General features: G+C 29.7%; 2 protein-coding genes across 11 annotated transcripts; one reads left to right on the top strand and one right to left on the bottom strand.

Moving 5' to 3' along the window:
* Positions 1–1,450: 1,450 nt before the first annotated feature.
* Positions 1,451–5,170, top strand: LOC112755158 (probably inactive leucine-rich repeat receptor-like protein kinase At5g06940). The gene is made up of 2 exons (XM_025803074.3): positions 1,451–3,887; positions 4,541–5,170. Exons 1-2 carry the CDS (start codon positions 1,577–1,579, stop codon positions 4,921–4,923), a joined length of 2,694 nt encoding a protein of 897 aa, XP_025658859.1. The 5' UTR covers positions 1,451–1,576; the 3' UTR covers positions 4,924–5,170.
* A 304-nt stretch (positions 5,171–5,474) lies between these two features.
* LOC112755159 (uncharacterized) lies at positions 5,475–10,928 on the bottom strand. 10 transcript variants are annotated; one of them, XM_025803080.3, is made up of 9 exons: positions 10,646–10,915; positions 9,331–9,486; positions 8,155–9,015; positions 7,760–8,030; positions 7,388–7,594; positions 7,112–7,285; positions 6,595–6,792; positions 6,393–6,506; positions 5,475–6,110 (listed from the first exon to the last, which is right to left on the bottom strand). In XM_025803080.3, exons 3-9 carry the CDS (start codon positions 8,991–8,993, stop codon positions 5,775–5,777), a joined length of 2,139 nt encoding a protein of 712 aa, XP_025658865.1. In that variant the 5' UTR covers positions 8,994–9,015; positions 9,331–9,486; positions 10,646–10,915; the 3' UTR covers positions 5,475–5,774. The 10 variants fall into 10 exon arrangements, with proteins under 10 accessions (XP_025658865.1, XP_072075829.1, XP_072075831.1 ...); XM_072219728.1 differs by having other exon boundaries at positions 10,595–10,912; XM_072219730.1 differs by lacking the exon at positions 10,646–10,915 and adding an exon at positions 10,539–10,579.
* Between the last annotated feature and the right edge of the window lie 16,672 nt (positions 10,929–27,600).

Genomic DNA, 27,600 nt, shown 5'->3' with positions numbered 1-27,600 from the left:
TAACCCCTGTGCCAAAAAAAATAACATTGACTTTTTTTAGCACAGAGACCTCGTTGTCCTTTCGAGGTGTCAGGGCCGGATTGATTTTTTTTGTTAAGAGCCTTATTATCTTTTAAGGTAATTGTCAGTTTTGGGTTTTTCTCTATTTAAATTATAATTCGTTAACCATTTTTTTTCCAAAATTTAATATTAAAGTATCGTATTTTTAAAATTAATTATTCAGATGTGATCTTTCTTATATTATTAGTATTATTATAATAATAAATCATAATTAAAAATAACATAATAAATTAGTGATTACCTTAGTGAAAAAAAATTTAAATAATTAATTTTAAAAGAGTAATATTTTGATAATAAATTTTAAACAAAATGATACATTATTCAAAAGTCAAATTTTTACTCTATAAAAATTTATTAAATTATTCTGTGACGTGAAATTATAATATCATCTTTAGTTATATTTATAGTTGAATTTTAATTATTATTAGTTTTATTAATAAAGGATTTAAATAATATTATCATAAAAATGTGAAGTTATTAACAGTGTTGACTATTATACTCTAAGAAGTCAAATTGAAAAGTGAAGATAAAATGTTGAATAACAAATCTATAAAATAATTATGACTGCATTGCTACTTGCTAGTTGTTATTGAAATATGAAATTGTGGGGTGAAGCAAACATATATAATTTCATTATCTCAAATGAAGTGATACGCATACACCTAACTTCATCCAATAATTCATGAGGTTTTGGAACGATGTGTTAGCAGCAATAAATAAATGTTTCTTGTTTCTAATAAGTGAAAACAAAAGAGAAAGAAGAATAAAGTAATGGTGGGGTAGATGGTTGAAAACTAGGCACCAAGCTCTCTTGAGGCCTGTGCTGTGTCTTGCAAAGGCTTCATAACTCAACGCAATTTCATGCAGAAAAATGGAAAATCAAATCTTTATTCTGCATTGATATATTATTCATTCATTATTACATGAATTCTAAATTCTACTTTTACAAAAAATCACACTTCATCTAATGATAAATAAGTGATATCAACGAGTATGAAGGAAGTTATATACAGTGATCTATTTTAAAAATTAGTCGCTATATATTTATGTATAAATATATGTAATTTTATTTATTCTTAATGTGTATTTTAATGTATATTTTATATAATTTTAACATACATGTGATGTCATTGTTTAAACAAAAAGACATTTACTCGAGTAATCGAGTTGGTCAAATGATAAAGTTGATTGAGTAATTAGTTGACTCATCCGCATAAATAAGTATTAGAGGTTGATTGTTTGATTGCATATATAGTAATTTATTGAGCAACGGACAACAAACATTAAATAAAGATCATATATGCAATATATTAGTTCTTGACATGTCGAGTTGGGTATATTACGGAAAAACATATTTTATATTTATCTGATATGAATTGACTATTGTAGAGTCTCACATTCCCTGGCTTTTGATTAGAGTGAATATAAAGAAAGAAAAGATTTGCTGAAAGAACACAAAGAAGAGAAAGATCTCTTTACATTTGCAGACACAAACACAAACACATAGTGATAGCTAATGGCTACTACTAAATTCTGTACATACCCCTTATTCCTTCTTCTTCTTCTTCTCTCTCTTACCTTTGCATTCTTTATCAAGCTTAGTTCATCATCATCAGAGGTTGACACCCTTCTGTCCTTCAAGGCCTCCATTGAAGACTCCAAGAATGCCTTGTCAACTTGGTCAAACACTACATCAACACACCACTGTAACTGGACTGGAATCTCATGCTCCATTAGCACAACCCCACCTTCTGTAACTTCAATCAGCCTTCAAAGTTTGAATCTTTCTGGTGATATCTCAGCTTCCATATGTGACCTTCCAAGTTTGTCTTATCTCAACCTTGCTGACAACATCTTCAACCAACCCATACCTCTTCATCTTTCACAGTGCAGCTCACTGGAGACTCTTAACATCAGCAACAACCTCATATGGGGAACTATCCCATCTCAGATTTCTCAGTTTTCTTCTCTCAAAGTTCTTGACTTCAGCAAAAACAAAATTGAAGGAATCATCCCTGATACCTTAGGCTCACTAAAGAATCTCCAAGTACTTAACATGGGGAGCAACTTGCTCTCAGGTTCTGTTCCTGTTATCTTTGGAAACTTAACCAAGCTTGAGGTTCTTGATTTGTCTATGAATCCAACCTTGGAGAGTGAGATTCCACATGACATTGGTGAACTCAAGAACCTGAAGCAGCTTATGCTGCAGGGTTCTTCACTCCAAGGAGAAATTCCACCTTCTTTTGTGGGATTACTTGGCTTAACTCATTTAGATCTCTCTGAGAACAATCTCACAGGTAAAGTTCCTCAAGAACTTTCTTCTTCTCTCAAGAACCTTGTTTCCTTTGATGTCTCACAGAACAAGCTCTCAGGGCCATTTCCAAGTGGAATTTGCAGAGGCCTTATAATACATCTCAGCCTCCACACAAATGCATTCACTGGTTTAATACCAAACAATTCCATTGGTGAATGCAAGAGTCTTGAGAGGTTCCAAGTTCAAAACAATGGTTTTTCTGGTAACTTACCTTCTGCATTGTGGTCATTGCCAAAAGTGAAGCTCATTAGAGCTGAGAACAACAGATTCTCAGGTCAAATACCTGAATCAGTATCTGAAGCTTCACAATTGGAGCAAGTTCAGCTTGACAACAACACCTTCTCTGGCAAAATTCCTCAAGGTCTTGGCCTTGTTAAGAGCTTATACAGATTCTCAGCATCACTCAACCACTTCTATGGTGAAATCCCACCAAATTTTTGTGACTCACCAGTTATGAGCATTGTGAACCTCTCACACAATTCTCTCTCTGGTCAAATCCCAGAACTGAATAAATGCAGGAAGCTAGTTTCACTTTCTTTGGCTGATAATAGTTTAACCGGAGAAATACCTTCTTCTCTTGCTGAGCTTCCAGTGTTGACTTACATTGACCTCTCAGATAACAACCTCACTGGTCCAATCCCAGAAGGGCTTCAGAATCTGAAGCTTGCACTTTTCAATGTTTCCTTCAATGATCTTTCAGGTAAAGTACCATATTCCTTGATTTCAGGTCTTCCTGCTTCATTCTTGGAAGGAAATCCTGGTCTTTGTGGCCCTGGATTGGACAATTCTTGTTCTGATGAAGTTGGAAGACACAAAAATGGTGGCATTACAACCTTAACATGTGCATTGATCTCCTTAGCCTTTGTTGCTGGTACTGCCATTGTTGCTGGTGGCTTTGTATTGTATAGGAGATCATGTAAGGGAAACAATGAAGTAGGTGTTTGGAGATCAGTGTTCTTCTATCCCCTCAGGATCACTGAGCATGATCTCCTCATAGGAATGAATGAGAAGAGTTCAATGGGAAATGGTGGCATTTTCGGAAGAGTTTATGTTATGAACTTGCCAAGTGGTGAACTTGTTGCTGTGAAGAAGTTAGTGAATTTTAGGAATCAGTCCTCAAAGAGTTTGAAATCCGAGGTCAAGACTCTGGCAAAGATTAGGCACAAGAACATTGTTAAGATTCTGGGGTTCTGCCACTCTGATGAGTCAGTTTTTCTTATCTATGAGTTCTTGAATGAAGGGAGCTTAAGGGATTTGATTTCGAGACCGGATTTTAAGCTGGAGTGGAGTGTTAGGTTGAGGATTGCCATTGGAGTTGCTCAGGGACTTGCATATCTTCACAAGGACTACGCGCCACGATTGCTTCACCGCAATGTCAAGTCCAGTAACATTCTTTTGGATGCAAACTTTGAGCCAAAGCTCACAGATTTTGCTCTTGATAGAGTTCTTGGAGAAGCTGCATTTCAGTCTACTTTGGATTCTGAAGCACCATCTTCCTGCTACATTGCACCAGGTATGAGATGTCATGTGAATTACATAAAAGGTTTTAAGTTTTAACAGTTCTATAGTGAAAACATTCAGCTGAAAATGCAATGCTGTAATTTCTAAAATTTTGATCTATTGTTAACTTTCTAAGGTAATAGCTTGGTTTCTTAGGTGAACTGTTTAGTTGACTTATAAATTGGCTTCTCTGTCTCTTAGCAAATTTGATGGCAGAGCTTGTGTCTCTTGATAGCTGATAAATTAGGCAGAATTCTTCTTAAAATTTACTGATATAAGTAGTTATCCATGACCACAGAATGAACATTTGATTTCACATTTTCATATTTGAAGTTGCATCCTTGAATATTTGTCAAACAGAAACTATAAGTGCATCTTTCTATTAGCTCACTGCACAAATATTTCCCACCTAGTGTGTTCAGCAAATTGATCATTTCATCTTATAAAACATGTGATGAGTTTTTCTATGCATTGTGACATCTAATCAGATGACAATGCTGCCACGTAGACAAAAATGATTTCTTTTTGTTTACATGGCAGCACCTGATCGGATGTCACATGATGCATTTAAATTAAACACCAACATATAATTTCTTTCTCATTGTGGTGCATGATATGATAGCACAATATGGCACTAACTAGATATACTGTTACATTCCATTGCAGAATATGGTTACAGCAAGAAAGCCACTGAACAATTAGATGTGTATAGCTTTGGTGTTGTATTGCTAGAGCTAGTGAGTGGAAGACAAGCTGAGAAAGCAGAATCAAGTGAATCCATTATTGACATAGTGAAGTGGGTTAGGAGGAAAGTGAATATAGCAAATGGGGTGCAACAAATTCTTGATCAAAGAATATCATCAACTACATGCCACCAAGAAATGGTTGGAGCCTTAGACATTGCTCTCCGTTGCACCACAGTGGTTCCTGAGAAGAGGCCATCAATGGTGGAAGTTGTGAAGTCTCTTCAGTCCCTTGAGTTAAGGACTTGCATTGCAAACTTGCAAGATCAACCACCAAATGAGGAACACTCCAATATTCCAATCTGATTATATACATTTTTTTGGGGGGTGTAGTCTTTGTAATGTAAATTATCAGCTTTATATTTCACATGTTTCCTTTTTTATTTTATTTGGAATGTGATGAATTTGGAATATAGAAATTGTTAGAGCAATGACTCATTCAATGTGTCGCACAGGTTACTTACCACTGGTAATGGTAGTCTAATGGGTACCATCTTGTATTTGTTCATAAACTATCGTTTTTTGTGTTGTTTTAGGCTTAGCTTTTTGTGCATGTGATGCCTACTTCTGAAATTCTATCGTACTTTGTGAAGTAAAAAGATTTAGGCTTAAATAAATTGTCCCATATAATATACTTGTTTAAGTCAATATTTTGGGAGTCAAGAGAATTGGTTTGAAGTTTTTAACCTTCAGTGCCTCATTTGCTGATAGTAACACATTCAGTAATTAGGATTATGTGTAATTCTGCATGAATATAATCCATGAAGTAAACTTAAGGTTTTGTGCCTTAACCAAACAAGAGTTCCTAACCCTGAGTGTAAGAGTATAGACATTATCCAATGCATAAGCCCTGTATATTGTAAATTGTAATAGATGCTTGAATATTTTTATAGTAATAAATCAACATTACAATTTCTATTACAAATAGATCATACACTTAAACAACAGAACAAATCAAATCCTCAAATGTTGTGCTATACCAACTTCTCCTTTATATACACAAACTGCAACCTCATGCTTCACTATTACCCAAGATTCTAAAATTATCTTGAATCTTTCCCATTTGTTTCTCTCCTCCATCAACAATTGATTGCACCTATATCTTACATATTCACTTTACCATTTGATGGAAACACACAAAGTATGAATGCAGGATTTCACGTGGACCAGACTTCTCGAAGGAGTTGATATCTAACATTTGTGATACTTCCTTGCTCGTTGTGATGGCCTTCTCCATTAGCAGTAACTGTAGGAGATGAAGGCATCTTATCAATGATGGATGTAAGAGGGGAATCAAGTTCCTCCAGTTCTTCATCACTGGTATATCCTCTCTTCTGAACGGCTGAGGCATTCCTCTCTAGGTGAGACTTTCCTCCGGCCTCTGCAACTTTCTCCGCCACGTTAGCCGAGGAGGGAGGAACGTAGAAAACAGGAGCAGCCGCATACGGGAAACTCCTAGCAGATTCTGGTGACAACTTCCTCTCCGCCATAAACTAAAGACAAAGTAAATAAATTCAGTAAAACTAGTTTTACCTTTAGTAGTAATATAGTATAGGTGCTCCATGAAATTGATATTTTAGGCATTATCAGAGAGAGAATTAGAATAATATATCTGTTCATTTATTAAAAGCAAACAGGTTTAGTTTTGAATGTTGAGAGAAACCACAATAACTAAGTTTGACATCCAATCATTCATAACATAGTATAGTTGAATAACAAAATTTGATGTTCACAAGTTTGATTAAATCAAGCAAAAAACTAAATTATGAATAAACCTCCTCATGCAGAGATTCCAGCACAATTCCTGGAACAGGATCTGGACAGAACTCATCAGGAGTGAAGTTGCAGAGCACCCGTATAATCAACGAAAGGGTGATGGATGGACATACCTGCTCAACAATTAAAGAAACAGAATAAACATAATGATAGAGCAACAAAAAAGAAAGTGAAAGGGAAATGGTACAGAAGAGAATTAACCTCTCGTCTGACTTGTTTATCCATAAGCATATCCTTTGGGAGCATTAGAAGGTCACTCAAATCGTTAAGGAGGAGAAAAGATTTAGGTTTGCTATCGTTGTCCCTGCTCTCATCGTTCTCACCACTCTCCTGATCTTGCAGACAATCTTCAACATCCATGCCGAACATATCAGTAAGCCATCGAGACCAATTGCCAACCTACAGTTCAAGTAGTCCTTTCATAAGCCTAAACAAACTTTCCATAAGATGAAAACGTGAAACTACAGTAGTTGTGCTGTTCACATCAACATGTTTGTAAACCCCAATTTTGTTAGTTCATATTAATCATTTTTATTTCCAACAATCACTACAGCAATATTCTATGCTAGGCAACAAAAATTTGAATCTTATGCCTAATGACTATCCCTCTAAGAAACTGGTGCTTTTAATCAATAGAAGATTTTCCTATTGTCCAAACATTCAAATTCAAGTTATAGACACACCCCATAAGGTTTAATACAAACAAATATATACATACAGAATTTTTCATCTGTGCACCAGAACCAAAGCTCAAATCTCCTGCGGGAATTGGCAAAACCTTCGAATCCACAATAGGATCTGATACAGGATCAGTTGGGATCTCAAGTGCTGACTCCCGAAGAATTGCATTGAACATTGCTACATCTAGTCTAGCTATGCACTGTTCCATGACCTGAGAAAGGTTTTACATCTACTCAGTATTTCAAGCAAAGTAAAGGGGAATGAAAAGCTCCTTACAGAAAGGAAGGATATTAGTAACAAAGAAAAAGCATACCATTCTAGCCAAAACAGGCAAACAACCACACTCATGACCTCCTGCTCGAACAGGACAGAGCCGCTGAAAAGCATCTTGAAAAGCATTTCTCCATAGATTCATGGAAAAGCTCCCTTGCTTCTGATCACCTAGGGAAGGTCCCCAAAGCCTCCCAATGGACTTATTTGACGAGTCTCCAACTGGAGACTGCATATAAGGAGTCAAGGCCTGAAAACATAGCATGCAGCTAAAGTTATTGCTAATGGAGTATGTACTCCTCCCCCTTATACCAAGCAAAATTAAGAAGGGTTATTTCCTTGCATCAGCAAATGCACCTATATCTTGATTATAAGCACCAATGATAATTTCACAATAGGAGACAAACATTTATACCTGCCACCATACTGATTCCACTAGCCGAGAGAATATCCATGATTCTACTCTTTCTAGTGCAGATCCGAATGTTCCTGTCTCTTGCCAATCTTCAACAAACTTCACAAAGCCCTTTCCTTGTTTGCCAATGGAGCCAACTTTCCATTTCAGTGCTGTAGACTTCCCATTTGACTCGGCTAACCTCACAAGGTGGCTAGTTTGAAATGAGCTCCCAAAGGCTTGTGAAAGTATCTCTCTCAGCACAACAGTATTTGACAACCAGTAAGTTAACCTATAACAGAAATCAAGATCAGAATATTGATTGTTCAAAATACATAGCCAAAATCTTGGATTAAAAAAAAAAGGCCAAAATCAGTAGATGACAAAATCTTAACAATGTGGTATAATGTACATACCTTGAAACATCATTACCACAAGATTTGGCCACCAAAATAAGGCCAGAAACAGTATTCTTGGCAATTGTCGCCCGCCGGTCTTGGGTCCAATGCTTACAAGCATGTATATATAACCTAGAAAGGCGACGAGCAGGTGTGTGCACTTTGTGCGCTGAGCTCCCATGCTCTGGTACCACAGAATAAAGTGACACCTCAAGTGCAGCAACTTCTCTTAGTTCCTCTTCTAGCTTTTCAATTCGCACTTCCATTTCCTCAATTTTTGATTGCATGGCTGCATTATCTTCATGCTCAACTTTTACTTCAACATCAACTGTTTCATTACTTTCATCTTCACTTCCTACACTCTGAGCACCATTTGAGGATCCATCCACAATATCAATTTCCTTGACCACATGAACAGATTTTTCATCAATTCCATTTCCATCAGACAATTCTGACGAAAGTTTTGCAGGAGCTTTCACAGCCTTGAAATTGGTTGAAGGAGTGTTTTTGTTGGTAACTCTAGAAGGCCCTTTATTTGAGTTGATAGGTTTCTTTTGATTACCATTGGATACCTTTGCTGCTTGTTTATTAGTTTTTCTATCAGATCTCTCCCTTAATCGACGATTGCCTTCTATAGGAGCTACTCTAACCTTACTTTTGGGATCTTTAGAAGCTTTTTCAGAATTTTCATCATCCTCATTTGTGAAAGAATCACCTTGTGATGATACTGAATCCTTTACTGTCTCCGTATCTGACACTTCTTCATTCCCATCATTTCGCTCTTTCTCCATATCGCTGGAATGACCATCAACTACTTTATTTTTGCTTTCACTAGCTACCATTTCATTAACTTTCATCTCAACAGGTACCTCCTCAGACCTGTTAACATCATCCACATAATGTATAACCATGTTTTCATAAGTTTCCGAATTCTCTGAGACCGTGTTTGAATCACTTGTAAAACTTTTTGCGGTTTGTCTAGCCAGGGGTGCCTTAGATTCTGTTCCTTTTTCGCTTAATGTTTTGGATGAATTATCTTGCAATATATTCTCTTTCCTTACTGTTCTTCTCGAACTCTTGGTCTCACTATTCCTTGCAGTTTTTCTCTTCTCAATTTCTTTCATGGTTTCAAATTCCCTCAAATATCAATTTAATGAAGAAGCTGTGACAGGGGGAATGATAGCATAAACTAACCTTAGCAAGCTGCCTTTGGTGCAACACAATTCTCAGCTCCTAGAGTATGTAGCCACCATCCATACCTACTTCCCAGGATAGTGATTCCTCCGCCTTAAAACTCCAGAACTTCTTGGGGGCTGCTTTTCCAGTGATTCAAAAACAGCTATGATCTACCTGCAAAAGTGGTTAAATCAAAAGGAAGAGAGACAGATATTAGTAAAAATCATTCATCAAGCATAATTTATAACATAGTTTTGAAGGCATTTAAAAATTAAAACATTCATCACAATGATCATAATTTATAAAACTAAGGAGATAAAAATCTCTGTCTGGATGTACCAGCAAGCACAGCACAAGCTAAAAATGGAAAAATCAGCAAGATGACAAGTGCAGAAAGTTTCCACCGAATATAATTCAGGACTTCAGCAGAAACCAACAACAGTGTCGGTAGGCAGATATTAATATGAAGAAATAACATAGATGCATAATGCCAAGCTATTTGATACACGTTATTGCTTCCAACGCGATCTTATCAATTTTATTTAAAATCTAGTAGATTCCTAAAATCGTAATAACACATAAAACTTTCCAATATTCTGTTTAGCGAGAGTAGACAAATAAAAGGAACATCACTAATTTGTCTTAAACCAAGTCAAATTTAGAAAGCAAAAGGGAATGATGGACGAAGACAAAGTGATATCATTGAAAATGAAATATTCTTTAACACGATAAAAATAAAAAAGAGGAAGAAGAATGGCAAACCAAACAAGATGCTTCTAAAGGAAACCATTTTCTGAGTAAAAATCTAAAAAAGGAATCTTGAAATGCAGTGTCAATAAAGTGAGAGTGGTTGATGACTGAATAAGAACGAAATGTGTTCCATTTCCATCAACATCATCAAAATTTGCAAGCTGTCTATTATATATTCCAATAATTTGAATGACGCCATTTTAACAACTGTCACTAATCTGTATCACAATTTCGCCAATCTTTCTTCTTTGACCAACCCTATTCATCAACCAAAGAAAAAAACTTTGTCCGCATTAGTTAAAAACCGCTACATCAACAACAACATGAAGTTACCACAACCACAAGCATCTAAAATCCAAATCCATAAGTGCAACCACAATCAAAGAGAAAACTTTGATGCATGATTCCATATAAAATGACAAGTATATCCACATCCATATCTACATTTGAAGAACAAAACAAGTAAAATGTCATACAAAGAAAGTAAAGTAGAGAATGAGAAGTGAAGTGAGAGTAGTAGTAGGAAACGAACAAGATCTATATAAAAGGTTCCAAAAACGCAGATGAAAGAGTTGGTACGAACTTGTGTGTGGTCAATTCGGAGAGAGCGTTTGAATTATTTGGTGTGTCACGTGAAACGCAACTAACAGAAGAGGAAGAAAGAAAAGGTTGCAACTTGCAAGTACAGAGAGAAGAGAAGCGAAGAAGAAGAAAAGAAGCACGGGGCGTAATGAGAGAGAAAGACAAAGAGGAGTGATTAATACTCCAAAATGATGGAATTAACACCGAGAATCGAACCTAAACCCTTTGGGATTAACCACATTGATATTGTTAATTACAACTTGAGAGGGATAGAGTGCGGGAACGGGGTCACGTTTTTAAAACTGATTAGAAGTAACAGCGGTAACCGGAAAATGTGTGTCGGTGCCACCAAAACTCACCGGCTGTGGCCGGTTAATTAATGGAAGTCAAACTCATGGGTCTTGATGGGATCCTCGTGGGCTCCACTAGGTCTCAACACCGTCTTCCATGACCCTCCCTATGTTTGATTGTTTAAGGAAATAAAATTTCAGTCTTTTTAATATTTTTAGAAATTGAGAAAGAGTATTAAATTATTGATACATATTTTTAGATTGGAATTGAAATTTTAATGAGATTTTTTTAAAATTATTTTTATTTAATTTTTAAATTTTAAATTTATTTTTTTAATTTTATATTTATTTTAAATTAAACATAAAATTTAGATATACTTTAATTTAATATATTTTAATATTTTATACTAAATATATTTAGTCTCAATTTTATTTATAAACGTAATTTAAAAGATTAATTATATATTAATTTAGGTAAAGACTCAGACTAAATTTTTAAAGTGGTTCCTGAAATTTATGCTGCACTAAAATCGTCCATAAAATTTTAATTGTATTATTTACGTTTTTTATATTAGAAAAATTGTATCATATTAGTCACTCACCCATTTTCTGTTAATGCGCTAACGTGGCTTAATGACGTGAATCTTTGATAACACGTGTTACTTCGTAGTTTGACCACATGTAACGGTACGATGATGTGTCGGTCAGCGACACATGGCATGATGACATGGATGGTTATGTCACATGTCACAATACTATTTTACCACGTGTCAAATTATGCCATGTGTTCAAATATTATTTGTCCACGTGTTATTCATTATGTCATTATTACAAATGCACCAAATTGGTCCTTTACTTTGCATACTTATTTTAGTCCCTGAAAATTGAATGTCGCACACCAAATTAGTCCTTTCTTCAATTTTTTTCTCAATTTTTTATAATTTTAAAATTTTTAATATTTTTTAATTCACTAATTTTATAAAATATTTTTAAAATTTTAGTTTTAATTATACAAATTTTTTTTACAATATTTTATTAAAAAAATTATACGAGATATTGATATTGATTTAGTAAAGAGTGTAAGAGTTAAGAGTATAATAAAATTTTTTAATAAAAATTTTTTAATATTTAATACCTTAATAAATATTTTAAGAATACTTGATAAGACACTTGTTAACTAATATAAATTCATTATTCCCATCCGTTTTAAGAATATCCGATTCCATATAATTGACTTCTCATTTCTCACTAAATTAATAAGATAGATTTATACTATCGATCGTAATAATTTATTTTATCTATAACTTAGTTAGACAGCCTTTTCATATATTACACTATCTACTTAATATACTAAAACTGGGTTTTCTCCTGGCTATTAAAGGTGACGTGTCGATCTCTCGTGTCTCTGTTTTCCCTCCAAAACGAATAATTTTTTTTTTCTATTCTAAATTATTTTATTGTAATTATATTATAATGAATACTAAATGAATAATATATAATTATACTAATTTAGCAACATATCTTCATTATAATTATATCAAATCAATATTTAATGCACTATTAAACTACTTATCAATTATCAATTAAAAATATTTTTAATAATTTTAATGATAATAATAATATCAATAATAGTAATAATAATAATAATAATAATAATAATAATAATAATAATAATAATAATAATAATAATAAATCTTTGTTACCCGATTCACGTATATCAAATAATTTTTCTAAATTATTTTATAAAAAATATCTTTAATATAATTATATTATAATCAATATTTAATGAATAATATATAATTATACTAATTTAGAAACATATCTTCATTATAATGGTATCAAATCAAAATTTAATGCATTATTAAAAAATTACCTTAATAATAGGTAATTTACATATTTATTTTTGTTTTGCTAAAGTCTATATATAGTGTTTTCCTGTGGTACATGAATCTAAATTTGATAGTCAATTCATAATTTTATATTTAGTATTTTTTTTACCATAGAATAAGAATGTATTCTTCGTTTTTTATTGAAATTTATCCTTTTAAGGTACAATTTATAATTTTTTATAATATCATATACTCATTTTATTATATTATTCTTTTGATAATTTTTTATTTGTTGTTACTCTAAGTTATTCTTATCGTCTAATGTTCCAGATCGATTGTCTTTTGCCACAATCATTTACAATGCATCACATCCATGAAATATCTCATCGAGTTGTCTTCACTGATTCGGGTTCCAACTACATGGATGTAAGCGTTCAAATAAGAGGCAATAGTCTCTACTTTACCGAAGGATGGTTGGATCTACTCACCTATTATGACCAACCCAATGGAACGTGGTTAAAGTTAGATTTTTTAGGAGGAGCTCGATTTTTGATTGAGGAATTGCATACACGGAACTTTATAGGGCAAGTTCAAGTTCCATCCCCTCTATGCTTTTTATGTATGCCCAAAAATCTTCGAAGTGGAGCACATAATGAAATTGAGTTCCCTCAGTTTCAGTTCAGTTTTGCTAAATTCGTGACAAATTCAGATATGCAATTTCAATGATTGGTAATATATTTAAATTTTCTTAGTTTAAACTGTGAATTATTAGAATAACTTTTTAACATATTTTAATTTTTTTCAAAAATTACTAGCTTTCTTTTGCATGCATGCAATGCCAATGAGGAGAATAAGAGTTAGTTTGGTTTCTCGGTGTGATAATTCTATATCTTGCCGCATTGCATGGATAACGGATGATGAAGCTTATCTAACAAGAGAATGGTCTGATTTTGCACGAATTCTAAATATTGAAACTTACGATGTTATTTCAGTTGGTTGTCATTATAAGAATGATTCTATACTATACGTGACTAAGGACTAGAATAGGTTCAATATTGTTTAGATAATTTGGTTTTACTATTAGTATTTGATTAAATTATAATTATAGAATTTTAAATTATTGCCTCAATTTATATATTACGATTATTTTTTGTGGATTTGCTATTTTTAAATAATTTAATAAAATGAAGTAGTGTCAGATATTATTAAGTTTATTTTTATTCTTTATTTCTTTATTTGTATTATCATTATATTTGACAAAAAATAAACCTATACATATATTAAATCGTTGACCTAAAGATAATTTATTTGCCAATAATTGGTGGATAAAATTGAAATTACACCCGTGTCATATAATTATAATTGATTAATTGATATAAAATAAAATTATACCCGTGCCATCAGTAATAATCTAAATAATTATATCTTAACAAAATATAATTTGAAATAATTTATAAACAATTATCTTAACAAAAATAATTATTTAATAATTGATTTAAAAATCAATGCAAAAAATAATTATTAATAATAGTATTATTAACTAGGTAAATAATATAATTTCAAATTATTACTTGAAATATAAATAATATATGGAAATTTATTGAGTAAATCAATGATTTTGCACCTTAATAATTTGACAATTATTACTCAATTAACCAGTTAATTGAATTAGCAATAATAATTTTCAATTTCAAATTTTGTATATTAAGTAGTTATCAAAAACTGGGTAATAACGATTTACACGGAAAAATCATTGATAAATTCAATTAACTATATAGAAGATAATATACTAAAAGTTTTAGTATATTATTTATGGCAAGCGAAATTATTTCCTCATATTTTCTATTAAAATTGAAATTAGTAATAGTTTAAAAAAAGGTTTATTAATAAAATTACTAATAGTCACATTTTTATGCACAAGATATATATTTTTTATATATTATTTAAAAAATATAATGAAACATGAATAATAACTGAGTATGTTATTTCTTCGACTAGCTAATTAATGCAAAATCGAGTATCTTTTTTTATTCGATTGAGGTCATATTCTGTTTGGTGAAAGTTTCAATCACCTTAATTAAATCCTGTGTTTGTGCCTTAACTTATACAGATAGTAATATGTTACATATTATTTGGTATATCTAAGTAGTTATTTCCCATAGCGGAAATGTAAAAAATCATATTAAGGTTTATTGCCAAATAATTAGTGGATGAATAATAGTAGATTGTATTATTTTGGGAAAGTATTTTCATTATAATTATATCAAATCAATATTTAATTATGATAAAATATGTTAATTATAATTATATCATAGAATTATAATAATTACGATATTTATGTTATATATTTTAATCATTTATGTACGTAAATAATTAGAAATCAAAATATAACTTATAATTACCCGTGCCATGCAAGATTAAATAAGATATATAATAACATAGATGATTTGTTACTTATACTGATTAAATACAATAAATACATATTAATTTAGTTAAAAAAAATCATTGTCTCCTATGTTTTTCTATTTATTTTTTAATTTATTAAATCCAATCAATTATAATAAATTAATTATATCAACTAATTAATTCAATCAATTATTTTTTAATTTATTTTTTGAATTCAATAAATCAAATAAAATTAATTATACTAATTATTTGTATTGACTAATTGATTTGATTAATTCTTAAAAATATTTTTATTTTATTTATTTTATAACTAATTAATTATTTAATTTTATTAGGATAAATATCAAATTCTATTTCTAATATAAAAATACAAAATTTTATTCATTCCATTTTTATTTTACCACTATAAAAGACCATATATGCTAAAAGAAAATATCATTCATTTACCAATTACTCTTTCATTGGGTAGCTTTTACAACAATTCTTTTTCTTCCTATGAGGCGCCGTCACAAGAAGGCAACTATCATGAACACAAATCAGCACACACTCTTCAACTCCCGTGCTCATCATTTAGAGCAATATATGATATGTTATCCATTAAGCATTTATAGACCATGGTGTTATCATGTTTGCATAAATAAATAAAAAATCCATAATTAAGTTTAAGTCATTTATCTATTTGTGTGGTATATTATAGTGTGAAATTACTTTTTATTTGTGTTGTGCAATGATATTATGGTTTAATTTAAGCTTTTATTTTAGAATTGTGTTATGATTTTATCTCATCCTTTTTTCTTAGATATTAAGTTGATGTATTTTTATTTATTATTATTGAAGCAGATGTGATATAAATTTGTAAAAAGAAAAAAACTTACATTCAATTTATTTTATTGTAGTTCTATTCTTCTATTTTTTATTCTTTTATTTATTTTATTTTTTTTTAAATATCATATAATTTATTATAATTTATACCAATTAATTAATTATAATTCATTATATCAGTTAGTTTAATTCATTAATTTATAATATACATGATAAAATAGATCATTTATTATTTATACATTTATTTTTCTAAAATCTAAATCTGAATAATTATATTTTCAGTTTTTTTATGAACAAAATATTATTAATAATGAATAATAATTAACCATTCATACTTTTAATTAAAGTGTTTGGATGATTTTTATATTTATTAATATTAATTATTGATTATTTTTTCATAAATAAATTATATTATAATTTTATGTTAGTTCATAATTGATTAATGATTAATGTTTATAAAGCTATGTTGCTTTAAATTTTATATTTTATAAATATTTTATTTAAATATATTTTTTTAACATAAAAATGTATTATTTTTAATAATATCATAATTTTATATTTTTTAATTATTCTAAATAAATATTTTATCAAATACTAATTAAAGCTATTCTTCCATTTGCTTTTACTAATATATTTTCTAACTATTATATAAAATTAAAATCGTATTAATGAATTTAATATTAAAGTTAATTTGGCTTTTTATTATTTAGAGTGTTTTTCAATCAATAATTTTATACTCTTTATTTTTTTTTTTAGTATCATTTTGAATTTTAATTTAGTACTCAAAGGTAGTGAAATTCTATATAATAATATATTTTATATTAACTTTATTTATTTAATAATAAAATATACTCATATTAATTATATCATATAATAATATATTTTTCTCCTATATTAATAAAAAAATTTCAATAGTTATTAACTACATCTAATAGAATGACTGAGAAGTGAGAACTACGAGAAGTTAAACCCAAGTTCAAAATGCTGAAACAAAGAAAAGAAAACAGTGGATATATGATTAGAGAAAAATGTATAATAATGACAAAATATACTAAAATTGGATTTTTTCTCCAACTAATAAAAGTGAGGTGTTAATTTCTCATGAATTCATTTTTTCTCTAAAATGAAATTACTATTTTCTTTTCAAAATTTATTTTAAAAAATATATTTATTATAATTATATTACAATTAACATTTAACGAATAATGTATGATTATACTAATTTAGAGAAATATTTTTATTATAATTATATAAAATCAATATTTAATACATTATCAACTAATAAAAGTGATGTGTCAATTCCTCATGAATTCATTTTCTCTCCAAAATAAAAGTACTATTCTCTCTTCTAAATTTATTTTAGAAAAATATCTTTATTATAATTATATTACAATCTTACAATTAGCATTTAATGAATAATGCATAATTATAATAATTTAGAAAAATAAAATAAAGTCCAGTAATTTATCTTCCGACTGCACACGTGTATAGAATAACTTTTAAGAAGGAGTCATGTATAGTAAATACGGTCGATGATTGTAAAACTATATACAAACATTGATATAATATTATTTTAGGTATATGTTTTGCAGGCATCAAAGAAAAGTGTTGAGTTGTTTTTTAATAGATTTAAATTATTTATTTTTTATTAGAGAATTTTGTGCATTAGAATTCTCTAATAATTTATTATTTATTTTGAGCTAATTTTGATATGTTCTTATTTGACAGTAAAACAACATATAAAAATTTGTTGGTGGGTCTAAGTATTGTTATTTATGGTCACATTGAGTATATATGTTTGATTTATTGAAGAAAGTAGATTACTAAAACCAATTAATAACTATTTAGAGTTAATATATTTAACACTAGCTTAATAAAAAACAAATAATACATAACATGTTATATTTTTATTAATCAAATTATTATAATTTAAATTAATCTTAACAAAATAATTTAAAATTATCATTTTAATCTTATCACGTACATGGCACGGGTTAATACACTTGAAAATTACTGCACGATGAATGTGGTATATAGAGAAGTTTTTGAGAGCCTATAATAAAAAGGTAATAACAAAAAATTTATTACTATCACTAAAAAAAATTTAGAAATTCTAGGAACTAATAATAGATGAATTCTTATTGTACATTAATAGTTTGAGAATATTAAAATTATCATAAAAATTCGTATAATTTTATTCTCTTGACAAACAATTTTATAATTACGTTAATCATATAATTTTATATACAAATATTGATACAATGTTATTTCATGTATATATTTTTTAGGTATCAAATGATAGTATTGAATTGTTATTCAGTAGGTTTAAATTATTTATTGTTTATTACAAAACTTTCTGCTTTAGGATTCTCTATCAATTTGTTCTTCATTTTGAGCTAATTTTGATATTTTTTTACTTCATAGTATACCAATATATAAAACTTTGTTGGTAGATTTAAGTATTACTAGATTATTTATGGTCATATTGAGTATATATGCCTGATTTATTGAAAAAAGTAGATTAAATAACTATTTTATAGTTAATACAATTAATACTATATTAAGAAAAGAAAAACAACGCATACAAGTTATTTTTTTATTAATTAAATTATTATAATTAAAATAAAATTTAACATAACAACTTAAAATTATAATTTCAATCTTATCACGTGCATGGCACGGGTGATTAAACTTGTTAATTAATATAAGCAATTGTAACCATGGATTGAGCAGTATTAAAACAGATACAAATAAATACAAGAGACAATAATAAAGTTTTGGATTTAGCTCAAATGTGTTCTAATGATACAAATTAAAGTTATTAATTAAAAAATTTACTATAAGAAATTGTATAATAAAAATTATAATTAAAATTAGTGTATAAAAAATTGAGAATTTTATATTTAAAAAACTGAGAAAAAACTGATGAAGGGACTAATTTAGTGCACGATATTCAATTTCAGGAACTAAAATGAGTCATTTGATGCAAAGTAAGGGACCAATTTGGTGCATATGTAATGATAACATAGTGGACGACACGTGGACAAATAATATTCGGACATGTGACATAATTTGACACGTGACAAAATAGCATTGTGATACGTGGAATAACCATTCATGTCGCTAACCGACACATCATCATATCGTTACATGTGGCCAAATCATGAGGTGACACGTGTCACAAAAAATCTACGTCATCAATCCATGTCAGCACGTCGTTAAGGAAAACGGGTCAGAGATTAATATGGTAGAATTTTTTCAATCTCAAGGACGTAATTGGAATTTTAGTGCACGACGTGAATCTCAGATACTACTTTGGGGATCTAGTCAAAGGCTCACATATAGTTATTTTTATATAAAATTGATAATTAAAAATTATTAAATAGTAATTTAGTCAAATATATCAAATTATTTAACCATTTTTAACTAACATTTTACATAAAAAATAGTTGTATGTGATATTGTACCATTAATTTATCTTTAAAAATAAGATATTTTAAATTAATTTTTTATCAATTAAATAATGACACATAATATAATTATTTTATGATATATTATTATTTAATTAATAAAAAATCAATTTAATTTTTTCAAAACCAAAGTAATAAACACATGATCTTTTATAAATTATTTTGACTATTAACCAAATATATTTTTTTTATTGTGATAAGAACAAATGTGTGGATGTCCATTTATGACTTAGGCGGTTAATTGAAGGAATTATCTTTCCAAAGATAAATTCATATTAATTAAGAGTTGAAAATAAAGTCCCCTTATGTGTATAAATAGGAGGTTAAGCCTCCGTGAATAATACATCAATAACAAATACTATTATGTCTCTCTTTATATATAACAATAATACTCTTTCTATACATTACTAATATTTCTTCCTCTCTTTTACGTTGCTACATATATTTAAATATATGAATTACCTTTATTATATTGAGTAATTATATTGGTTGATATAATATTAATACTAAGGCTATCTATTTATGTTTCTTTATTTTATATCTATTTCCTCTTCTTTATTTATTTATTCTACAACACGTTATCAGTATGAGACTCTAACAAAATTTTAGAAGACTCCAAGTAACAAATTTTTATTATGTCGAAGTTCTCTCATCTTGAATTTAATGCTCTTGATATATCTGGAAACAATTATTTATCATGGATACTTGATACTAAAATCCATCTTGATTCAATAGATCTTGGAGATACCATTAAAGCTGAAAATAATGTATCCCAGAAGGATAAAGCCAAAGTCATGATTTTCCTTCGGCGTCATCTTGACGTATGATTGAAAAATGAATATCTCACATTAAAAGATCTTGTAGATATGTGGAAAGACCTTGAAGAAATGTACAATCATCAAAAGACGGTGATACTTCCTCAAGCCCAATATGTTAGAGAAAACTTTTTCGACCTTCCATGACTCGAATGTGCTCCTGCAGCAGCAGTATCGAGAAAAAGGATTTAAAAAATATTCTAGGTTAATTTCTTGCCTTCTTGTTGCGGAACGCAACAATGAATTACTTCTAAGGAATCATGAAGCGCGCCCAGCTGGCGCCGTCCCATTTTCTGAAGTAAATGTAGCAAGTTATTACCCCAAAAGAGGTAAATGGTAAGATTTTGGTAATAAGAAAAATTATGGAAGGAAGAATAATTATATTCATAAGAAAGGATCTCATCAGAAGTGGGATAAAGAAAGAAACAATAGGCAAAGTAAATCAATTGAGGATAAAATACTTCCGTTGTGGTGGAAAGGGCCATTGGTCACGTACTCATTATGATGTATCTAATTTCTTTGAGAATGTTGAAGGAAATATTGGCTATTTGATCAATGATAAAATAGTTTAATATGTGTGTTTGTTAAGTATACATATGAATAATTTTACTGTGCATGTACTTTTTCTCATTTTATTATTATTATTATTTATCTTTGAAGAAAATGGTAAGGATATATGAAGATGTATGCCTTGCTGATAGTGCAAGTTCACACACTATTCTCAAAAGTAATATATATTTTACCCATATTGTGCCAAAAGAAGAATATGTTAGTACTATTATTGGCTCGGGTAATGTGATAGAAGGCTCCGGAAGAGCTATAATTGTGTTTTTCGGAGGAACAAAATTCATAATAAATAATGCACTATTGTCTACAAAGTCTCTAAGAAACTTGTTGAGCTTTAAAGATATTCGCCAAAAAGATATCATATTGAGACTATGAATGAGGGACGTCATGAGTACTTATGTATCACAACTCATGATTCAAATAAAAATGTTATATTAGAAAAGTTGCCCTCACTTTCATCTGGGTTATATTATACAAAAATTAGTGCAATTGAATCACATGCCACTGTAAACCAGAAATTTACTAGCCCAAATAAATTCATAACTTGGCACGACCGATTGGGTCATCCGGGAACAACCATGATGAGGAGAATTATTGAAAACTCCCATGGGCATTCACTAAAGAACTAGAAGATTCTTAAATCTAGTGAATTTTGTTGTGCTACATGTTCTTAAGGGAAGTTAATTTTAAGGTCATTATCAGTAAAGATTGGATTTGAGTCCCCTGAATTCCTAGAAAGGATTCAAGGCGATATATGTAGACCTATTCATCCACCATGTGGATCTTTTAGATATTTTATAGTCCTAATGGACGCATCTTTGAGATGGTCACATGTGTGTTTATTATCTTCTCGCAACTTGGCGTTTGCGAGATTACTTGCTCAAATTATTCGATTAAAGGCACAGTTTTCAGAAAATCCAATCAAAGCAATTCATCTTGATAATGCTGGTGAATTTACTTTCCAAGCTTTTGATGCTTATTGTATGGCTAATGGAATAAGTGTTGAACATCTAGTAGCTTATGTTCACATACAAAATGGGTTAGCAGAATCACTTATTAAACGCCTCCAATTAATTGCTAGACCCTTACTTATGAGAACAAATCTCCCAACCTTAGTTTGGAGGCATGCTATTTTACATGCCGTAGCACTTATTCGTTTGAGGCCAACGAGTTACCATCAGTTCTCTCCTATGCAATTAGCTTTTGGCCATCAGCCAAATGTTTCCCATTTAAGAATATTTGGGTATGCCATATATGTTTTCATTGTACCACCTTCTCGCATCAAAATGGGACCCAACAAAATTGGAGATATATGTTGGATATGATTCTCCCTCTATAGTGACATATCTCAAGATACAAACTGGAGATGTATTTAAAGCCTGGTTTGCGGATTGTCATTTTGATGAATCAAAATTTCAAACATTAGGGGGAGTGAATAAACTTCCTGAAAAGGAAATTAATTGGAAAGCATTATTTTTGATGCATTTAGATCCTCGATCATGGCAATGTGAACTAGAAGTTCAAAAGATTATACATTTGCAAAGAATAGCAAATGAATTGCCTGATGCATTTTCTGATACAAAGAGGATAATCAAATCTTATATACCAGTGAAAAATGTCCCAATTCGAATTGATATCCCAGTAGGACAAGTAGCCACTGAAGCAAATTCACGCCAAAAGCGTGATAAGCCTGTCGGTTCCAAAGATAAAAATCCTCAAAAAAGAAAAGAGGTAAATACTATTCCTGTTGAAAAAGACATAGTAAAGACACCTGCAGTTGTCCAAAATTCTGATATAGTTTTAACGCCAGAAGACGTTCAGGTACCTGAAAGTTGTGAAAATGATGAGATCTCAATAAATTATGTTTTTACAGGAGAGAAATGGGACCGAAATAAGACAATTGTCAATGAAATATTTGCATATAATGTGACATTAAATGTCATGCATGAAGGTAAAGGTCTTGAGCCAAGATCAGTCGAAGAATGTCGACAAATAAATGATTGGCCAAAATGGAAAGAAGTCATGAAGGCTGAGTTAGACTCACTTGCAAAACGTGAAGTCTTTGGACCTGTAGTCCGTACACCAGAAGATGTAAAACTTGTTCGATACCGATGGATATTTGTGAGAAAACAAAATGAGAAAAATGAAGTTGTGCACTACAAAGCTCAGCTTGTGGCACAAGGTTTTTCACAAAGGTCCGGTATAGATTATGAAGAAACGTATTCCCCTATAGTGGATGTGATAACATTGCGTTATTTGGTCGGTTTATCTACATATCATAAACTGCATATGCATTTAATGGATGTGGTAACAGCCTATTTATACGGCTCATTAGATCGGGATATCTATATGAAAGTCCCTAAAGGACTAAAGATATCTAAACCATCAAATGAATATTCGCAAGGGTTATACTCAGTCAAATTGCAAAGATCTTTATATGGTCTAAAACAATCTGGACGAACGTGGTATAATTGTCTTACTGAGTATCTGACCAAAAACGGATTTAAGAATGATGATATCTGTCCATATGTTTTCATAAAGAAATCTGCATCTGGATTCATTACAATTGCTGTGTACGTTGATGATTTAAATATCAATGGAACTCCTGAAGAGATTCCAACAATTATTAAAACTCTAAAAGAAGAGTTTGAGATGAAAAATTTTGGAAAGACTAAATTTTGTCTCGACCTGCAGATCGAGCATATAAAAATGGGATCTTTATTCATCAAACAACATACACAGAAAAGATCTTGAAAAGATTTTATATGGATAAGTCACATCCATTAAGTACCCCAATGATTGTAAGATCTTTGGATGTGAAAAATGATCAATTCCGTCCTAAAGAAGAGAATGAAGATATCCTTGGTCTTGAAGTATCATATCTTAGTACCATTGGAGTGCTAATGTATCTTGCTAATAATACACGTCCCGATATATCATTTGCTGTAAATTTACTAGCAAGGTATAATTCTTCTCCAATCAGAAGACATTGGAATGGAATTAAACAAATCTTTCGATATTTTCGAGGAACGGTTGATATGGGATTGTATTATCCATATGAATCCAAGTCACAATTAGTTGACTATGCAGATACTGGATACTTGTCTGATCCACATAAAGAGAGATCTCAAACATGATATCTATTCACATATGATGGTACAACTATATCATGGAGGTCCATGAAACAGAAGATAGCAGCAACATCCTCTAATCATGCCGAAATACTAGCGATTCATGAAACAAGTCGTGGGTGTTTTTGGTTCAAGAGTTTGATCTAATATATTTTGTCATCATGTGGACTAATTGATCATAAGATAGCTCCAACTGTCCTATTTGAAGATAATACAACATGCATTGCTCAATTTAAAGGCGGATACCTCAAAGGTGATAGAATAAAGCATATTTCTCCCAAATTCTTCTTCACTCATGATCTTCAAAATCAAGGGACAATTGATGTCCAACAGATTTGCTCAAGTGATAATCTGGCAGATTTATTTACAAAGTCACTCCCAAAATTCTCTTTTGAAAGATTAGTATATGAGATTGGGATGAGCCGATTTCGAGACATTAAATGATGTCGACAAGAGGAGGAGACTGTACTCTTTTTTCCTTAGTAAGGTTTTTTCTCATTAGATTTTTCTTGACAAGGTTTTTAACGAGGCAGGTCCCATCACAAAGGATAATGTACTCTTTTTCCTTCACTAAAGTTTTTTCCCATTGGGTTTTTCTTTAGTAAGATTTTAACGAGGCATAATCCTAAATGGTCATCCAATGAGAGTGTTGTGATAAGAACAAATGTGTGGATGTCCATTTATGACTTAGGCGGTTAATTGAAGGAATCATCTTTTCAAAGATGAATTCATATTAATTGAGAATTGAAAACGAAGTCCCCTTATGTGTATAAATAGGAGGTTAAGCCTCTGTGAATAATACATCAATAACAAATACTATTCTATCTCTCTTTATATACAACAAAAATACTCTTTCTATACATTATTAATATTTCTTCCTCTCTTTTATATTGCTACATATATTTAAATATATGAATTATCTTTATTATATTGAATAATTATATTGATAGATACAATATTAATACTAAAACTATCTATTTATATTTTTTTATTTTATATCTATTTTCTCTTCCTTATTTATTTATTCTACAACATTTTTGAAGTTGAATGAATAGTGGCATCACTAGTCATTGTTGGTTAGCTATAAACTTCCTATCTAACTTCAATTAGTATTCACTTGATTGCTCCCTTTAACTTGAAACTATACTTCTTTATTGCAATAATACGATAATGCTATCATATATTATAAATATTAATTAAATGGTTTTTTTAAACCAAGCAAATTGAGAGGGAATGCTAAAGGAGATTTGGTGCAATATATAAAATTTAATCAAAGTATGATTGAAAGCACTTTAAATTAAAATATGAAAATAGAATGGTAAGAGAATAATAAAATATTATTTTTTCGTTAATAAAATTATTCATTTTTGTATCTCCAACATGAGAAGAATAAAAAAAAATCAAAGATGTATATAATTAAAATAACTTTTAACCAAAGTGTCTTTTCTTATTCTATTAATTATTGAAACAAAAAAAGTAGGTGAGATATATGTTTTTATTTAATCCTTTTTAGTATATTATTTAATTTAATAATATTTCTTATATCTATTAATTCCACCGACTACCTCTCACTCTCTCGCTCAAAAAAGGAAAAAAAATCCATTTACTCATAAAATAGCATATACACTACACAGACATTTTAGATATACATTTAATCATATTGCTTATAAAATAATCCATCATTAATAATAATCTATCTATATTACATTTATGGCATAGATATTGTCCAAGTTATTAGCACCAATGAAATTTGATGAATGCAACAAGTCAAGATCTATATGCGGTGGACGAGTTGGTAACATCAGATGCTGTCTGCTAAGATTAACATTGACATGGGTCCCTCTCTTTGGGGGACTCGTGTTTTTTTAATGCTGTCATGATTAGATTCCTTTAAACATGGATCAGCTGTTAAATACTTAAATAATTACAATGTTAAGCGAATATTTTTAGGATTTAGTTAATACATGTGCTTAGAATATATAATAAATTTATTATTAGTAAAAAATTTTAAAATTTTTTATAAATATAAAAAAATACATTGTTTTATTTTTTAATAAAAAAATTTTAGTTTATAATTTTAACATGTATTTTTAAGATATAAAAATACAAAATAGATAAACTTATATTTATATGGCTCAATCATCAACCACTCCCATTTCTGTTTATTTATGTACGAATTCGTAACTACAGATGAAAGAAAACACCCTACAAGGGTCATTGTCATTGCTTTATTAATTATTATATCACTAATAAAAGCCTGTTAAATTTTAATTAAATAATGGACGTGGTACGCGATATTATTTTGGTTTTATCCACCTACTTGTGGACACATATATTAAACCCCTGATAAATTAATTAGTTATTTTTATAAAATATATTAAATATAAGATTTTAATGAATTTGTTATGTATGCATTAACAATTTTTTTTTTGTTAATAATAATTTTAACGATTAATAATAATAATAATAATAATAATAATAATAATAAGACTGACATATCATGACATGGTGGACTGATTTTTGGAAGAACTTTTTCCTCTAATTTTTTCAAAACAGTGTTTTTTTAATTAGAAAATGTAATTTTGTATTTCAATAAACAATAAAAAATATTTTGAATATTTAATTTACTAAAAATTTCTTAGATTTTGTCTGTTAAGGAAAAAACAACATATCAATAGATGTTACGGATTAGGCTTGGTTTCTTCCTAGGGCTGTGTGTCTTTCTCTCTTGACATATTTTGTAGTTTTCTTTGAACATTATCACCATTCTATTAAAAAAAGGTTTAGAAAAAAAAAAAGAAAAAAGATAAACTAAGCACTTCAAGCCAAAAAGTTTAGAATTTAACACATGAATCACTGCTGTGTAACAACCAACAATAGTCTAATTTGGTAATAAGAAATAGCAAATTTTCTGAAACTCCAAGTGGAAATAATTGCATGATGAATTATCTCCTAAAAATAAAAGGCATAAAGTCCATGTTTGACAAATAAAAAGATCAGATATATATGCAACCTGAGGTGGAAGCACAAACAATGAAAAAGAGCCACTAAGCATAGAACATAGAACCTTATATGGAAAATGCAATAAGAATATGTAGTGCCGCCGACAGGTATATATAATACGGTGATTTTTAGTTAATACTTTCATAAAAAAAAATTATAATTTAATATTTATTAAAAGAATTCAATTATACCATCATGATTAATATTAATTATTTATTCAATTTTAATTTTAAAAATTAAATTATTCAATCATGATAAATAAATTAAAAGAGATTTAAATAAGTCTCAATTATCAGATTTTACTATTTTTTTAACCCGCTGGATTTATTAATTAATTCTAGCCACAAATATTAGATTAAGTGTTTAAGATGAACATCATTCAGTTCGTGTTATTCACGGAAAAAATTATTGTGTAGTGTTGTGATACATGACAAAAAAAAACGATTACATGTTATTTGAATTTGGTGGAGAGATTTTCTAGTTCTACTTCATTAGAATGAGGAATAAGTTATAATTAAATTTTTGATAAATTATATTTATTTTCTTGTTCTGTGTTTTACTTTTGAATTTTTCCTTTGATATGTTTATTTTAGAATTTTTTTTTTGAAACTTATCGATAAATT

The sequence above is a fragment of the Arachis hypogaea genome, chromosome 16, assembly GCF_003086295.3.
Source record: "Arachis hypogaea cultivar Tifrunner chromosome 16, arahy.Tifrunner.gnm2.J5K5, whole genome shotgun sequence".
Classification (NCBI taxonomy): domain Eukaryota; kingdom Viridiplantae; phylum Streptophyta; class Magnoliopsida; order Fabales; family Fabaceae; genus Arachis; species Arachis hypogaea.
This window is presented reverse-complemented; position numbering and strand designations above follow the sequence as displayed.

Coding starts and splice junctions, on each gene's coding strand:
- LOC112755159 (XM_025803076.3), bottom strand. CDS start 9,260: ATGAAAGAAATTGAGAAGAGAAAAACTGCAAGGAATAGTGAGACCAAG. Junction 8,031..8,154: donor TGTGGTAATGATGTTTCAAG/GTATGTACATTA, acceptor TTTCTGTTATAG/GTTAACTTACTGGTTGTCAA. Junction 6,507..6,594: donor ATAAACAAGTCAGACGAGAG/GTTAATTCTCTT, acceptor ATTGTTGAGCAG/GTATGTCCATCCATCACCCT.
- LOC112755158 (XM_025803074.3), top strand. CDS start 1,577: ATGGCTACTACTAAATTCTGTACATACCCCTTATTCCTTCTTCTTCTT. Junction 3,888..4,540: donor TTCCTGCTACATTGCACCAG/GTATGAGATGTC, acceptor ATTCCATTGCAG/AATATGGTTACAGCAAGAAA.